Source organism: Macrotis lagotis, chromosome 7 (genome assembly GCF_037893015.1).
Source record: "Macrotis lagotis isolate mMagLag1 chromosome 7, bilby.v1.9.chrom.fasta, whole genome shotgun sequence".
NCBI classification, from domain to species: domain Eukaryota; kingdom Metazoa; phylum Chordata; class Mammalia; order Peramelemorphia; family Peramelidae; genus Macrotis; species Macrotis lagotis.
This window is the reverse complement of record NC_133664.1, coordinates 92,908,224-92,926,098: the sequence shown is the minus strand read 5'-3', so window position 1 is coordinate 92,926,098 and position 17,875 is coordinate 92,908,224. Positions and strand designations below refer to the sequence as shown.

Here is a 17,875-nt window from a genome sequence, read left to right as displayed (position 1 = left end):
ACATATTTAAATTTATCTTCAGTTAGTTCTGAAAAGGTGACTTTAATAAAATATTACTTTGTTCAGAGTTTGTATAGTTAGTACAAATAGAGTCCACTGAAAATTATAATCTATCAACTACTTAATTCTTTTAAAGCCACACACACACTCAGAACTGACCATTCATGCTCTTAGGGGTGAAGAACAGAGGTTGATATTCAATTTAGTATGCTTTTTCTATAGAGAGCAATTTGCAAATGCAGTGCTTCCTTTTTAAAAAGTAAATGTCATTACTCAGGGAACTTCAAGGAATGAGATACAGTGGATAAATCAAATGAATTATTTCACTGATAAAGAAACAGTAAATTATTTCACTCAAAAAACAGACTTTATTAAGTCTGGTTAAAGTATATCTACTTTTAGAGATACTCAGTACATTTAAAAAAGGAAAATAACATTTAAAATAATGTTTCTTTTTATTTTGTCTTTTACGTCATCTCATAACATTCAAATAAAATTTTCTTTCTTTTATGGTAGATTAATAAATATAAAACATCAATTCTATAATTGTTGACAGTTTTGACAATCAATAGATAATCAAGTAAACCATGTCCTTGCAAAGGAAGACTCAGCAAATTTTTTCTTTAAAACTAAACAAACTAATATTTACATTTTATGAATATTTTCAAAAGTCTTTAAAATTCAGCCTACTTAAAGCTACAGAATCAGGAAATGGTTAATTTCTGTTAAAATAATAAATACTAGAGAATGGCATTTAATTAAAATCTTTCACAAATATCAATGATAATCACTGTAGTCAAAAAAAATTTAACAAATCAAAAGAATTCCTTATTGTGGTTAAAAAAAAAGCAGTAACATTAAGTTATGACATAAAATGGGGGGAAAACCAGCGCAAAAAACAATTTTGCCAAGTTTTTAAACTTAAGATCACTCACCTTAATACTGACACAGTATGGATGGTAACACTGACCACACTGAGAACATGCAAGTAGCCTTCCCTCTGCCCCTTGACCAAAGCTTCCACAAACTACACACATATCCTAAAGTAAACACACAAAATTAGTTGGAAAAAAAATTTGCTTAAATCCAAACAGCAAAAAAAAAATGCTAAAGAACATAAGCTAAATGTCTAAATGGAAAAAAGGCAATTATAAAAAGAATGTCTCCTAACCTGATTTAAAGTGAACTTGTCACTGCTAGAAAATAGAACTACTGTATTATGCATGGAATTTTCTTCTTCATCCTTGCTTGATAAAATATCCACAGAAGTGACCTATAAAAGAACAAAATTTAAGTCATATTACATTCTGTTAATCATAAGACACATACTTTTTAGAATAAATTGTAGATTAAATATTTAATTTCACAAAAATCTTCAAAGTTTTTATACTATTCACATTTTAGATATTAAACTATTTGCACATGCACAATATTTACCACTGTCTAAGCTACTTAATTCTTTTGCACCTATGTGCACACAGACACACACATGTGTATGTGCCCACAAACCAAGTTTCACTGAAGAGAAAAATAAGTAAATGGGTCAAAAACTAGTAAAATAAAAATTGTTTTCTTTACGGAAATTTGACTGTTAAATATAAATCAAGAAGAAATATGAGAGATCTGGGATCTGATCCTTTCTAAAACATTCATTAAATCAAGTGACATGAATCAGTCATACTAAACCCCAGTGTCCATTTTTTTTCCTCAGGTAATAGTTTCACAAGGCAGCGGTAAGGAGGCAATGTTTATTTATAAAAAGATTTGTCTGGTAGTTCCTAATGCACCAGGGTCCATGTCTAAATTGCCATGTGATATTAATACCAGCAAATGGAGAGGAAAAAGTGATAATTCAATGAGTCAGTGTCGGGATTATGTTCAATTCATTAAGAGTTACTCAGTTCCTTCCAAATGCAGCTTTAATAAAGCAATCAAATAAAAAGAAACCTGAATAGTCTGTGCCAGGCACTCTGAGAAGTGCTGCAAACACATATACAAGCAAGAAGAATCATCCCTATCTACAAGAAGCTGACAATAAATGGCAAAGCACATAAACAAGAGAAATGGGAAAATAGAAAAAAAGAGAAGTGGGTCCATAAAGAAAAGTCTGAACAAGATAGGCCAAAAATGAAGAGCACAATCAGGGGTGATGATGATGATGATGATGGGCTGAGAGGAGGCGGTAGAATACCAGGAAGGCAGAACATGATACTACTCCAGCATTACTACCCAACATATAACATCCTATTATTACCAACAACTCAGTAACAACTTTATTCAATTCTTCTTTCCTGGTCTTAGGATTCTCAATATCACGAGGGAACCTAAAGTATAATTATTTTATTGCTATTATACAAGTTCTTATTTAAAAATCTTAAGCTGGATTCCTGCTGTAAAATAATCCATCTACTTCATCATTACTTTGATAACTTTTTCTCCTAAGTAAATATTCCAAACTTTTTCACCTCTCCTTTTATCCCTAAGTATAAGTCTCCACTTAGAGCAAATGAATTAGCTTCCTGAGGTTGAGACTACTTATCATGATCTGCTTCTTGATGTCCAAAAATTTTCTCACTCAACTTAAGTCTTGTTAGGGGAGGCGTGGCATCTTTAAAAAATAACCTTCTACTTGTAAACTGGATGCTAATACCCACCCCTGTACTTGAGGACCTTATGCTAGAAGTTGTACCTGTCACTCTTGCATTTTTCTATCCCTTGCTACTAGTTCTTTAATTCTGCAAATACTGTTAATTCCAAAAAAAATTTGAACAAATAATGGCATATGAACATAATGGAGAATAAAACCCCAAGAAAGTTTTTAAAAAAGAAAATGAAGAGAAAAAGAGAAGAATTTGGAAATACCAGTGTGCAGACTCTTAAACAACTTTCAAATACTGAAATGTTTAATCTTGATAAATGTTGTAACGGTTCAAATTTTTCAAGTACAAAAAATTTTAAAAGTTTCTGAGGAAACAAAATTATAGTTCCTCAGAGAGGGGAAGTGGAAATAAAGTATTTATATCAAATTACTCAGATGGGCACCAATGGCACCAAAAATAGTAAAAAAAAAAAATTAAGAAAAATAATAGAAGATCAAAAGATAAATTGCAGTATGTTTAAGGTAAAAGGATGTGAAAAGTCTTAAGAGAATTGGAAACTATTAACAGTAATATAAAAAATGATATATAAAGACAAATTATTAATAAGTGAAATGCAAATCAAAACAAACCTGGAGAAACTGATGTTAGTATAACAAGATATGAAAATAGTTAAAGACGGAAGGGGTTTGGGATGGATTGTGGAAAAACAAAGCAGTGAATTAATATAAACACTTGGAAAGTAATTTATAATTATGCAAAAGAAATAACAAATTCTTTAAACATCCTACATCCATTGAAATGAAGTTTATATTAAAAAAGTTTATGCCTCAAAGAACTCAATGACACACACACATACACACACGAAAATGTAACAAAGAATTAGAATACACACACACACACACACACACACACACACTGAAAAAAACCTGAAACTATAATTATAAAGAAGAAATAAAGGAAAGATGAATGTTGTAGTTTGTAATAGTACTCAACAATTAATTTCAGGGGAATTATTGCTGGCACAAAATTAATAAGACAATGGGTGTACAGACTGGAACATAGATTTATGTGTAGTCAATTGTTTTGGTTAACAATGCATTATCTTTTACAAGAGGTGCATTACATATGCAACCTAAGATAACTCTAAGATTAGTTAATATTGGAGGAGATATAGAAAACTAGGGACACTAATGTACTATAATGAAATTCTGAATTGATACAATCACTCTAGAAAATAATTTGGAATTATATTCAAAATCTGTACATAATCTTTGATCCATCAATAATACTAGTACTAATTTTTTCCCCCAAATATACTTTTGGAAACTGGAGTGGGGGTGGGAGGGAGAGAAAGGATAGAGGAACATGTTCAAAAATATTTATAGCAGGGGGCACCTAGGTAGAGCAATGTATAGAGAACCTGCCCCGGGGAGTCAGGAGGACCAGAGTTCAAATTCGGCCTTGGGGGCAAGTCACTTAACCCTATTGCCTAGCAAAAACAAAAACAAAGCATAAATATTTTTAGCAACTCTTTTCATAGTGGCAAAGAAATGGAAAGAGAGGGATGTCCATCAACTGCGGAATGGCAAAAGAAGTACAGTATTCAATCTTAATGAAATACAATTGTGCTATTAAAAATGGCAAGCAGGGGATAATGGGCACCCTGATCTTACTGGGAATGCCTCAAGCCTATACCTGTTGCATATAATGTTTGTTCATGGTTTCAGATAACTACTACTTAACATTCTAAGGAACAAACCATTTATTCCTAGACACTCTTGTGTTATTAGGAATGGGTGCTGTATTTTGTCAAAAACTTTTTCAGCATCTATTAATATGATCATATAATTTCTAAAAGATATGTTATAGATACAATTAATTATACTAATAGTTTTCCTAATATTGAACCAACCCTGCATTCCTGGGTTAAATCCAATTTGATCATAATGTATTATTATCCTAGTGATAACTTGTTCTAATTGTTTTGCATAGAAAGAGTTAGGCAGAGCTGCGTCGTCACCCATTTTTCCAGATTTTATATAGAATTGGGACCAAGTGTTCCTTAACCACTACTATTCAATAACGTATTATAAATATTAGCCTCAGCAATAACGCAAAGAAAAAGAAAAGGAATTAGAACAGGGAAGGAGGAGACAAAACTCTCACTCTTTGGAAATGACATGATGGTATACCTAGAGAATTCCAAAAATGTCATCTAAAAAACTACTAGAAATAATTAACAACATTAGCAAAATAGCAGGATATAAAATAAACCCTCATAAATCCTCAACATTTCTATATATGACTAGCAAGATGCAACAGAAAGAGCTACAAAGAAAAATCCTATTCAAAGTAATCTCAGAAAATATAAAATACCTTGGGAGTCTATTTGCGAAGGCAGACTCAGAAACTTTTTGAAAACAATTACAAAACACTTCTCACACAAATAAAATCAGATTTACATCAACATCAACTGTTCTTAGGTCGAGCTAATACAATAAAAGTGACAATTCTACCTAAACTAAACTACCTGTTTAGTGCTCTACTTAGGTCAAGCTAATACAATAAAAGTGACAATTCTACCTAAACTAAACTACCTGTTTAGTGCCCTACCAATCAAAATTCCAAAAAATTACTTTAATGAGTTAGAAAAAGTTGTAAGTAAATTTATAGGGAGAAATAAAAACTCAAGAATTTCCAGGAATTTAATGAAAAAAGTGCAAAAGAAGGTGGCTTAGCCTTACCAGATCTAAAATTATATTATAAAACATGAGTCATCAAAACTGTCTGGTACTGGCTAAGAAACAGAACAGTGGATCAGTGGAACAGACTAGGTGCAATAGAGAGGGAAATTAGACCAACACTTCACACCCTATACCAAGATAAGATGGACCCAGGATGTAGTCATAAAAAAAAATATTATAAGCAAACTAGAAGATCAAGTAGTTTTCCTGTCATAAAGGGAAACAGTTTAGGATCAAGGAAGAGATGGAGAGCATCATTAAAAAAAAACTAGATGATTCTCATTACATTAAATTAAAAAGCTTTTGCACAGGCAAAAACCACTGTAACCAAGATCAAAAGAAATGTAGCAAACTGGGAAACAATCTTTACAACTAATGGTTCTGACAAAGGGCTCATTTCTAAAATATACAGAAAACTGAATCAAATTTTCAAAAAAAAAAAAAATGCCATTCCCCAATGTGCAAAGGCAATTTACAGATGAGGAAATCAAAGGAATCCATTGTCATATTAAAAATTGCTCCAAATCATTACTTATTAGAGAAATGCAAATTAAAGCATCTCTGAGATACCACCTCTCAGACTGGCCAATATGACCAGAAAGAACAATGATCAATGTTGGAAGGGATGTGGAAAATCTGGGACACTAATACATTGTTGATGGAGCTGTGAACTCATCCAACCTTTACAGTGAGCAATTTGGGATTATGCCCAAAGGGCAACAAAAATTAAAAATGTGCATACCCTTTGATCCAACAATACTACTACTGGAAGAGATGATGAAAAAGGGTAAAAACATCACTTGTACAGAAATATTTATAGTAGCCCTGTTTGTGGGGGCAAAAAATTGGAAATTAAGTGAATGGCCTTCAACTGGGGAATGGCCTAACAAACTGGTATATGTATGTCATGGAACACTACTCTTTTATTGGAAACCAGAGGGAATTTAGGGAAGCCTGGAAGAATTTTCATAAACTGATGCTGAGCAAGAGGAGCAGAACCAGAAAAAATATTGCCCATCCTAACAGCAACATGGGGGCAATGCTCAACCTTGATGGATTCGCTCATTTCATCAGTGCAACAACCAGCGACAATTTTGGGGAATCTGCAATGGTGAATACCATCTGTATCCAGAGAAAGAATTATGGACTTTGAACAAAGACCAAAGACTATTACCTTCAAATGGGGGGGGGGGGGGGGAAGGTTATCTTATTGAATAATTTTAATATCTCATACTTCCTTTTTTTCCCTTAGGGATGTGATTTCTCTGTTGTCATATTCAATTGAGTTCAATGAGAGAGAGAGAGAGAGAGAGAGAGAGAGAGAGAGAGAAAAGAAGGAAGGGGAAGGAAGACAGAGAGCCTACTCCCTTTCTGCCTACTCCCCATGGCAGCAAATAATCTGGTAAAAGGTAAACATGTATACATATTTCCATTTTAATCATGTTGTGAAAGTGAAATTAGAATTAAGGGGAAGGAGAAAGAAAGGGGGGGGATAAAAGGGAGGGCAAAAGAAAAAAGTAAAGGTAAAGTTGAAACTAAAAGTAAAAGAGAAGTAAATGGAAAAGGAATAATAGATAGAGTTGATTGAGAGGCAGCAATCAGAAGCAAAACATTGTGGTGGAGGGATAAGGGGAAACGAAAAAAGGATAAATGGGAAAGTTAGCATGGAGGGAAATACAGATTAATGATAATTACAAATGTGAATGGAATGATTTTTCTTTCTTTCTCATGACTTTTTCCAACTTAGTAATCCTAAACTTCTAAAACAATTCTTTATATTTCTAAGAATTGGGGTCAAAAGAGGGACAATGGGGGGGGGTATATAGAAAGAGCACCTAGTATATAGAGGAGCCAAGACCAGTGTTGAATAAGAAACACGACTTAAAAAAATGGTAAAGTGTATAAGTAATGGGAGGAAAACTATATTTAGATCTAGGAGTGAGATCAGGTACATTTGGGCATATCACTTTGGCATTCTGGCAATTTTCTCTTCTGCCATTTATTCTTGATTATATGCTTAGTTGAATTAACAGAACAGCAAAGTACAAACAAAATGTAATTATTAAAGATCCACGCAGAAAATCTTTCAATTTTTTCTACAAATTCTAAACCAAGAACTCAATCTATATTCTAGTTAAATCAACTGAATAAAATGCTTTCATTTGCAATTCTTCTTTTTGAATATCACTGATTCAAATTCTATAAAAACTTAATAGGGAGAATAGCTCATTATTTAAAGATTCAGGTTCCCTATAGATTATAGAAACATAGGTGTGTGGTTGATAAAGATTTTTTCCCCTTCGTTTCAATTCATTTTCACTTCTTATTCTAGTTTCACTGATTTTATTCCTATAACATGTGTTTTATGGAAGAGAAATTTTCTACTTCATCTTTGACAATCACATGATATTTATATATAAGGGGCAAATCAACATGACTTAATTCTAGGGCTTCCCCTCTGATGACTATTTCCAATTATTTGTAAATATAAACAAGTATATTGGCTCACCCATTAGACTGTGAGTTCTTTCAAAAGGTAACTTGTGAGTTCTTTCAAAAAGATAACTGTCTTAGACCTTTCTCTATATCTATATTATTTAATATGGTACTTGGCACGTAATAAATGAATAAAGGTGAACAAGCAGAATAAAATAAACAAACAAAAAAAAATGGAGAAAATAGAATCAAGAAATTTGGATCCAAAATAGAGATATGAGGCGGAACTTCTCAATTGTTTTTTCCCTGCCTGAAATGAAAAATTATGTGCAAGTGAAGAACTCTATATTATTAGTTACATTGTATGCAGTTTTATTTTCTTCTTTCTCATAAAGAATACTTTCTTGTAAGGAAGAATGATATAAAATGATGTGATTTAAAAAGAAATTAAATGAACTGAATTTTAATCCTTAACCCCCAAAAAAGAATTGAAAATTCTACTTTTAGAAGGAATAAATTATTAGACAAAATCCATACTGTCCTTATCCAAAAGGTGATTTTCTCCCCTACTACGTAATCTTTAAACCAATTTAAAAAGCTATCAAAATCAAATTCAGCATTAGTCATTCATAAAGAGAAGTTTAAGAAGGCATCTATTTTTTCTTCCTGAAAAATGTTCATTAGCTTAACCAAACTCATCAATAGCATTCTTAACTTTTATAAATAATCCATAATACTGTAGATATAGTAATTATAGGCAAAGACTTGTATAAATAGAAAAGAAAAAAGTGACATTTACTTCAACTTCAAATGCTGCATAGAAAAAAGAACTGAATTAAGAATGTTATCTCCTAACTTATAATCTCCCTAAATCTAGTACAATGCCCTGCAAATAGTAGAGCTATAACATCAAATTATTTTAAAGTGAGGAAAAGGAAAGAAAAAATAATGAATGGGAGCAGTAGAAGTGAATTTAAAACATTCATTCTAGCATGTCAATTTTTTAAAGCTTTGACTCTATGATAAATGATTTGATACATTCAAAAATGGCCGAATATTTATTGTAAGCACAACAAATAAAAATTAAGTAAGCTTACCCCTGGAAGAACCAGAGCTCCAATACCACCTTTGAGTTTGGATCTACCTCGGCCACCTCGACCTGAAAGTCCTGCACCCCGGGGTCTTCGTTTCCCAGGGAATCCGGATCCACGTCCCTAACAGATAAAAAGTAATATTTTGAAATTGTCTATGATTATTAGCATCAGATGTGACAAAGAAATCCTAGCTTTTTAATTGTCAACTAAATTTAAGTAATGAGACTGCTTCAAAATATCAGCCACATGACCTTTTCACCTAATAAAAAAGCCACAAAATAAAGTTTAACAAAATTATTCACCACCTCTACCTTCTTCTGTTAAAATCAACAATAAAAACATTTAGATTTTCTCTCTGTTATCAATTAATTGCATATTCTCTCTTAGTCAGAGAGTATTATAAACCAGAGAACCATAGCTGTCATGAGTTAAAGCAATAAAATTAAAACATAAAGAACATAAAAATCAATATAAGTAAATGAAAGCAGTCTTTAAAGTATCTATTACTTTAGGGTTTCTCTGGACATTATTATTATTATTATTATTATTATTAATTCTGACTTAGCTAATCCTGCCTGTGTAAAACGAATCATAAAGATTTGATATACAAATATAGCATGTAATATCTAAAAAAGCCCAGATATGTGAGCTGAAAGGTATGGATAAATCATTAAATGCTGAGGAAAATTATAAATCTTGGGACAATTGTTCAATAATAAAATAATTGTAAATAACAGAATTTTCCTGTCATTTATATCATTCTTCCTTACAAGAAAGTATTCTTTATGAGAAAGAAGAAAATAAAACTGCATACAATGTAACTAAGAATTTTGAAAGCAAAAAATGATAGGTAGAAACTACTATTGTGTATAATAGGAAAGCAAATAAAATATTTAATCTAAAGAAGAAATCCAATTATATAATTCAATAAAACAGAACAAATACTAATATCATAATTAAACAATGTGTGCTTGAATCCCAGTTTGGCCATTTCCTTGACAAACTTTTCAATTAACAATTGGAAGATTTGATTAATGAAAAGATAAAAGTATTGGGCTACAGGAACTCCAGTTAAAAATATGGTAATCTATAATCTCATTTTTAAAAAACATTTGCTGATGTTAAAATCTGTGAAATGTTTTTTTCCTAAAATTGTATTAGATTGATATTTATATGTTAAGTAAAATATTTTATAAACATATATAATACTAATTTTTTAAATTTTATCTTCAATGCTTTACTTAAGACATTTTATGGAAATTGTGCACATACTCAATTGATACAAATAGAATTTCAAATTTTAGAGGCCTCAGACACTTAATAATTACCTAGCTCTGTGGCCTTGGGCAAGTCACTTAAACCCATTTGCCTTGCAAAAAAGTTAAAAAAAAAAAAACAACCAAGGAGCAACTAGGTGGCACCATGGATAGAATACTGGGTCTGAAATGAGAAGTCTCATGTCCCTGACTTTAAATGTGGCCCTCAGATACTTAGTTGTGTGACCCTAGGGAAGTCATTTAAGCAAGGTTAAGTGACTGAGTTTCCTCATACTTAAAATGAGCTGGAGAAAGAATTGCAAACCACTCTACTGTCTTTACAAGGAAAATTCTTAAATGAGGTCACAAAGAGTCAGACATGTCCGAACTGACTGAACAATTATTAAGATCCAGTCAGCAGTAAAATGACAATTACATGTAAAATTTATTCAAAGTCTATTTGTGTATATTTTATTAGTGAAATCAATTATAGTGCATACATTCAATTCTGATCAATATGATGTAAATTCAAATTATTAAATGTACTTCAATAAAATCTCTAGGATCCTATTCATTTGATTGACTTATTCTTAAAGGAAAGTTCCAAGAGAAGTATTATGCAAATGAGTTTTTATTTATATTTCTAGTAACATATTTAGAAGGAATGTCAAAAGGGTAAAGCACTCAGAATCAATGACAAAATTAAAGATGCTTAGAGTTTTGCCCAATACTTGACTAATCACAAAATTAGCTGTTTTATTCAGAGCTATAGAAATTAATATTTCATAATAAATCCTGAACTTTCTTTTCCTTATAATTAAGAAGACAGAATTCAATCACATTATCTAGTCATTAAGGAAGATCTTATTAAAGAAAATGACCTTAACCTATTATGAAAAAAGGAAAAGACCTTGTGCTAGATTCTGCTTTCTCTCTATGATTTAATACAACTTCCTTAATAGATATTCTGGAAACACAGTAGCATTGTGAAAAACCAAAAAATAAAATTGAAATACTACCACAGTAAGGATAAGATTTCAGTATTTTTTGTAATTTTAGACCAATATAATATCTGAGTTTATAATAAGCTTTAATAGAAAGATTCCTTTCTTGTATGTTCTAAAGTCATCACTTCATTTTAATGCCAAAAAAATCTAAAATTCCCAAATATACTAAACAATTGATAGTCTCATGAAATAAACTATAAATATATTAGCAAGACATGATAGTTATTATAACTTGAAGCAGTGTTTTTCAAACTGTTATTTACAGGCAATACAATGCTGTTTGTCTTTCATAAATATCACAATAATGTCTCAACACTTACAAAAAGTAAAATCAATAAAATGAGAAATATTTGAACAAATAATATAAGCTCAAATATTTGTTCCCTTCTCTGTGATTTACTTCTAATTTATCAAAAAACTGCCCACATATGTTGTAATCTATAATATATACAAATATGTATATAAATAAAAATAGACATATCCATTTTCAGATAAAAAGAGAAATGCAAGGTTCTATCAGAACAACTTCATGTACATAATTTTTAAAATTCTCTCATGTGGCATTACTCAGAAATAAACATGATACATGAAATTTTATTTACCACTTTGATGCTCCAAATGGTGCTGCCAGTAAGCTGTCTGGGCTTAAAAATTTCCCGGCCTTCTGAAATGTCTGGGGACCAAGAAGGTGGGCTCACTGTATTATTGGTACTCCAAGCCCCCTAGGATATGGCAGGTGAGAAAATAGATGTATAAAACTCAGCAACATAAAAAGTCAAAGCCAGCAACTAAAGATTTCAGAATAGCAAAAGCAAATGTGGACGTATGGAAATTTAGGACAAATTGCTAAAAAGAGGGGTGAAAATTAACTGATTCCTTATTGTAACATTACAATAAAGTTTATAGATTCCTTTTAAATTAAGAATCTTCACTCAGGAAATTAAAAGAACAGGAAATCACAACACATTAATAGAAGGGCTGATATAATAACATCACCATTGTTGTACAAGTCACAACTATAATATAAAAGAATGTACAAATCCTATGGTAACAAACCTATCAAAATTTTAGCTATTTTATATTTCTTCTTACCACTCCACACAAAATAAGGAATGGATATGTTTACAACACTTATTGCTATAATGGAAATTAACAAAAATAAAGACAAGAAAAAAGTGAATCTACCATTTTTTTAAAGTAAAGGGGGTGGGGGCAGCTAGGTAGCTCAGTAGGGGGGGCGGCTAGGCGGTGCAATGGATAGAGCACCCACCAGCACTGGAGTCAGGAGTACCTGAGTTCAAATCCCGCCTCAGTCACTTAAATTTCCTAGCTGTGTGGCCTTGAGCAAGCCACATAAGTCCATTGCCTTGCCAAAAAAAAATAAATAAACAAACAAACAAATGAATAAAAAAGAAATAAAATGGAAAATAAAAAATAAAGGGGGAGAATATATTTTATAATGTTACATAAAAATATTAGGGACACACACACACAATTATAACATTGGTAATTATTTCCATTATTCTATTAACTGTAAATTTAGAGGAGAAAATCTACACCAAGACAGACACGGGTTACTGGAGAGAAAAATGTGAATAAATTTGAGGCAAATTGTTCTAAATTTACAAATAAAAATGTCTAAATTATCACAAAAGTTGAGGTAGCAGTAAGAATTTGGGAAAATAACTATTACTTTCAAAGAACCATACATAGCAATAATTTGAACCAAGCTAATGCATATACTCAACTTTTTAGCCCACAAAGATCACATACATCTTTTAAATGAAATAAAAAACAATGTTAAGCAAAAAAAAAAAAGTCCCATCTGGAAAGATACCAATTTTGAGCCTAACAATCTACTAGGCAACTATGTGTTTTTAATAAATTAAAAAAGTAAACAACCAAAAACTCAAGACATTAAATGAAAACCTACTTACCAAGTGTTCTATAATGTTATCAGAATCACAATTATCATTGTGAGATCACAAAATTAATATTGGCAAAAATTAAATGTGATTCAAACAGAAATTTTAAGATACTAGATCTTAACAATAATAAGAGCAATGGACATTAACAAATATGAAATTAAAATTCCATATTTGATGGAATACAAAGGAATTCTGCTATTTGTCATCCTTCATTATTCCTAAAGTTAACGACTCTTCCTGTCAAGATCTCTTCCCTTCATTCTCAGTGAGTATAGTGAACAGAAGGTATTTGGGTTAGAAGATAATTCACCTAAAAAAGCTGATAATAATTTAAGTTTCTTATAATTATGGTACATAGTAATGTAACATTAAATATAATTTAACTATGTAGAATTATGTAGGCTGTGTATGGTTGCCCTGTTGTATACATGTAATATGCATTCCCCATATATTTGAAAAAATACATCTAAAAATACTAGTAAGTAGATTATGCTTAAAATATCTTTCTACTATTTCTTATTACAAAGCCATAGAGAATACTGTGTTAAACTAAATTTCACTGAAGCTAAATCATCACGACAATAATTCTGTACTTTGATATAAGCAGTAAACCCTAATCTCTGAAAACATCTTAACTCCTGTAAATTCAAGCATAACTGAAAATAGATTGGAAGAAAAAATGCAAAAACAGAAAGCCATGTCATTTTAAAATATTAAAAACTTTTAACAAATAAATGATTTTTGTAAAATACTTTAACAACAATTTATCATCATATTAAATTAACTTATATGGGCTAAAAATGGATTAATCATTATATGCCAATAATAAATGTGTGTTAAAAGTAGAAAAGTTAAGATCTTAAATCCCTTTCTCCCATCACAGATACTTTCATTTCAGCTAACAATGATAAGTCTTGGTGGTGAAAACAGGTTTCACTCATGCACAGGAATAGGAAACTGAAGAAGAATAATTATACATGTACAAAAATATGCATCCACACCCACACCTAAACAAATTTACTTCAAAATGGATACTCAGACCTCAATACCTAAAAGGACTCAGATTAGAATCATAAAGTACCATATGAGTGTTCTAAATTCAACTACAGGGGAAAACTAGGTGGTACAATGGATAGAGCACCTACCCTGGAGTCAGGAGGACCTGAGTTCAAATCCTGCCTCAGACATTTAAGAATTACCTAGCTCTGTGATCTTCAGCAATCACTTAACCCCACTGACTTGCAAAAACCAATAAAATAAATAAAATAAAGAAATTAAACTACAAAATAGAGTTAATCATTTTTGTACACTTGCCATCTGAAAGTCACCATATTCCTCTAACTCACCTCCCACCGTCTTCCTTAAACAGTTCTCTCATCCAAGCCCACTGCTTTTAAATACAAACAAATGCTCCTCATATTCTCATCCCCCTACTATTCTACTTCAGATTTCACCTTCCTGGAAAGATAGTAGTCAGATGCTTTTAAGGTCCTCATTCATTTTCATTGCTCTCAAGAGTGTGCTCCTCATTTCCTTCACATTCCCTTAGCTCTTCATTTCCCTCCCCTTTATAGCCCATGAGGGTCTATTTTTTTTTGGGGGGGGGTTATGTTTACTTTTAAACAAGAATATTTTAGTAATGCATAAAAAAACATTATTTATACAAAATAAGTATAAATAAATGATGATTTTTACAGTACCCTCCCAGGTCTAAATTTATAATTCTATAAAGACTGAAGATACCAACACTAAAATATCCTTAACTGATTGAACTTTTTACCGTTGACCAGTATCTTACTTTAAAGTGATTATCATATAAACCACCAAAATTCAAATTGGTTCCCTGATTTCAACAAGAATCTCTGCCCTTCATCTTCCTTTCCCTACAAACAGATAGGCTTACCCAGTCTTAATCAATGCTAGATAACTGGTTATAGCTTATGTAAATTAACAATTCAACCCTTCAATTACAACTCCTGAAATTGAAATTGGAAATCTTGTGTGAAATTGGAAGTCTTTACATTTGTAAGATTGTGTAAGCTTCTACTAAGTCATTCAGTGCTATGCAGTAATTTCGTAGTAAATAAAAAACACATTTCCAATACAGATATTCAAAATCATGTTTTCAGAGCTTCAAGTTTCTATTGTGATTTTCAGTAAATGATCTTACCTCCTATTTTCTTGACAATAGAGTTCTCAGTAAGGAACTCCCCTTCAACTCCCCTCCATCACAATTCAATACTGTCTTCTCTTTTGAAATCTATGATACTTCACTATGAATAATTCTTATTACTCCCCTTTGTTATTCTTTTCAACAACCATTCACATCAAAAATAGTCAACATTTTCTATTGATATATTCATTCCCCATGTCATCTTCGTAGGTCTCTATATAGATAACTCTAATTTGTGTTTCTCCCTCCAGCACCTTTACACTTTTATTTTCATACATCCTATATGAAACCACTAGTGCTATATTTCTTCACCATTCAATATTTCTACACTATTTATTATCAACAAATACAAAAATATTTACTTCATATTCATTTCTCTGGGGAGGAGAGTTAAGCATGATGATACAATGGTATGACAAGGATAATAGAAGTGAACTGAGTGTTAGATTTTAATTGAAGGGGGCAAATTAGAAGAATAATTAAAAGGGAACAAGGAATTGAAGGCAAATTTTGCCAAGGACTAGCATTGCAGGATCAAAGATGAGGAAGACAGGAAAGACTGTAAAGGAAATTGGAAATATAGTCTCAAAAGACTGTCTGTTCAATAGCTTTAATAATGACTTGGATCAAAGGCACTGGTAAAAGCATTAATAAAATTTTAGGGGAAAAAGATAAGAAAGGTAGCTATCATGTTGAGTGACAGGATCTAAAATTATTTTTGCAGATTGTATAGCGAAGAAAATCTAACAAGATGCTACAAGGAGATATATATATATATAAGATAGCTGTGTAAATATTTAGATATAAACTTATACTTGAACTGAAATAAAGACATTCATAAAAAAATAACATTAGTGGTATATATATATAAACAGAACTACAAGTTTTAGTGAATTTCTCATACACTTAACAATTCTATAGTGATTTATGGGCACAAATGTTATTTATTACCTCAAGGTTATGGGAAGTTTTGCTAGGTATTATTAAATCCCTAGGAAAACAATAAAGCTCAGGACACAGTTGATATTTTTTATAACCAACTATGATCAAAAGTTTCCTTCTTTGTAAAAAGTGTATTTTGGAAGAAAAGAACTCGTGTGAAAACTGGATTTATATTTCATATTATCCTGGGATATTTAAAATATAATTTTTTTTATTTTTTTATTTTTTTAGCTTTTGCAAGGCAATGGGGTTAAGTGGCTTCCCCAAGGCCACACAGCTAGAAAATTATTAAGTGTCTGAGGCTGGATTTGAATTCAGGTACTCCTGACTCCAGGGCCGGTGCTCTATCCACTGCTCCACCTAGCCGCCCACTAAAATATAATTTTAAAAAAAGTCTTTAAACTCAAAAGGAAAAAGTTAAACAGTCATTAAACTATATACCCTGAAGAGTAGCTATAACATAGTAAGAACTAGAGAAATTCAGTAGAAATTTCATTTAAAGTGTTAAAAGTAGAACTGATGTCCAAAAGAGTTAAGAAAATGAAAAAAAAAAAAAAAAGAGGAACATCAGTTAGAAAACATAAGACCAGGAAGAAAATTCGTCCTTTCAAAAATCCCTGAGACTTAATAAGATAAAGCACACTGAACCGAAGGGCTATATTTTATATCACATAGATCAGTTAAAAGGAGACAAGTAGTATATATTCAAGGTAGCATATATTAAGATGTATGAATGGAAGGAAATCTAGAAAAAAAGAGGAGAAATTATGCTGGAAAGATATGAGGTGAAGATCAACAAAGGTAACACTAGGGAAAAACTAAATAGAATGATAAATTCTACATTTTAGGAAATCTGATTACAAACCTAGGACAAAGATATATAACAGTAATGATAAAGAACTTCAAATGCCAAGATATCTACAGATAATAATTTCTTAAGTTCAATCTTTACAGGATCAGGAAGTAATAAGAATTGATATTTCATAAGTATCTCTTTCCAAACAAGGAAAAATGGGTGGTTGCTGTAAGGAAAAAAAAAAATGAAATCAGTTCAAAAAAGTTTTTTACCCCATCTTGGAATTAGTATAAGGAAAAGAAGAAAGAGAGGTGCAGAATCTGATATAATGAGGTTGGTTGAAAGTTCTTTATTCACTTCCATTCAATAACATAAAATCTTATAGGTCTATCACATTGTTCCCTGATTCTATCCTCTACAGATCCAGGTCTGTAAGAAAGACGTATGCCTGCCGATTACAAAATGGAAGCCTTCTCCTTCGGCCTTTTACCTCACCCCGTACCAAATCCTATGGCTGCTTGTCCCTCAAATCATCCTATTTCTCTGTAAATTTCTATCCTAACTGATAGACATCTCTTTATTGAATTTTCTACAAACATGGGCAGATCTACTCCATTTTAAAAAGGAACCCCCCCCAAAAAAAGCTTGATGCTACCACCGCCAAATTATCTTCCTATTTCTCCACTCCTTTCACAAAAAAAAAAATGTCTCAAAAGTCATCTATACCTTGTGAATCCACTTCCATTTATCTCAATCCTCATCAGAAATCTGAAGCAGGTCTCTCTTCAAAGTTATCAGTGATTTATTAGAATCTAAAGACAATGATCGTTTCTTATTGCCAACCAAAAAAATAAAATTATATACACCCCATGACTTCATATTCTTTCAATCAGTGTCAA

At 31.4% G+C, this 17,875-nt stretch overlaps 1 protein-coding gene across 8 annotated transcripts in view; it reads right to left on the bottom strand.

Annotated features, from left to right (window-relative positions):
- KMT2C (lysine methyltransferase 2C) overlaps nucleotides 1-17,875 on the bottom strand; it is a 291,259-nt gene that overhangs the window by 100,467 nt on the left and 172,917 nt on the right. For all 8 annotated transcript variants that reach the window (XM_074193304.1, XM_074193306.1, XM_074193298.1 and 5 more), the window contains exons 15-18: nucleotides 11,740-11,859; nucleotides 8,878-8,994; nucleotides 1,172-1,273; nucleotides 936-1,040 (exon numbers count right to left, since the gene is read on the bottom strand). In XM_074193304.1, coding sequence (XP_074049405.1) covers nucleotides 936-1,040; nucleotides 1,172-1,273; nucleotides 8,878-8,994; nucleotides 11,740-11,859 — 444 coding nt within the window. The remainder of the gene's footprint in view (nucleotides 1-935; nucleotides 1,041-1,171; nucleotides 1,274-8,877; nucleotides 8,995-11,739; nucleotides 11,860-17,875) is intronic.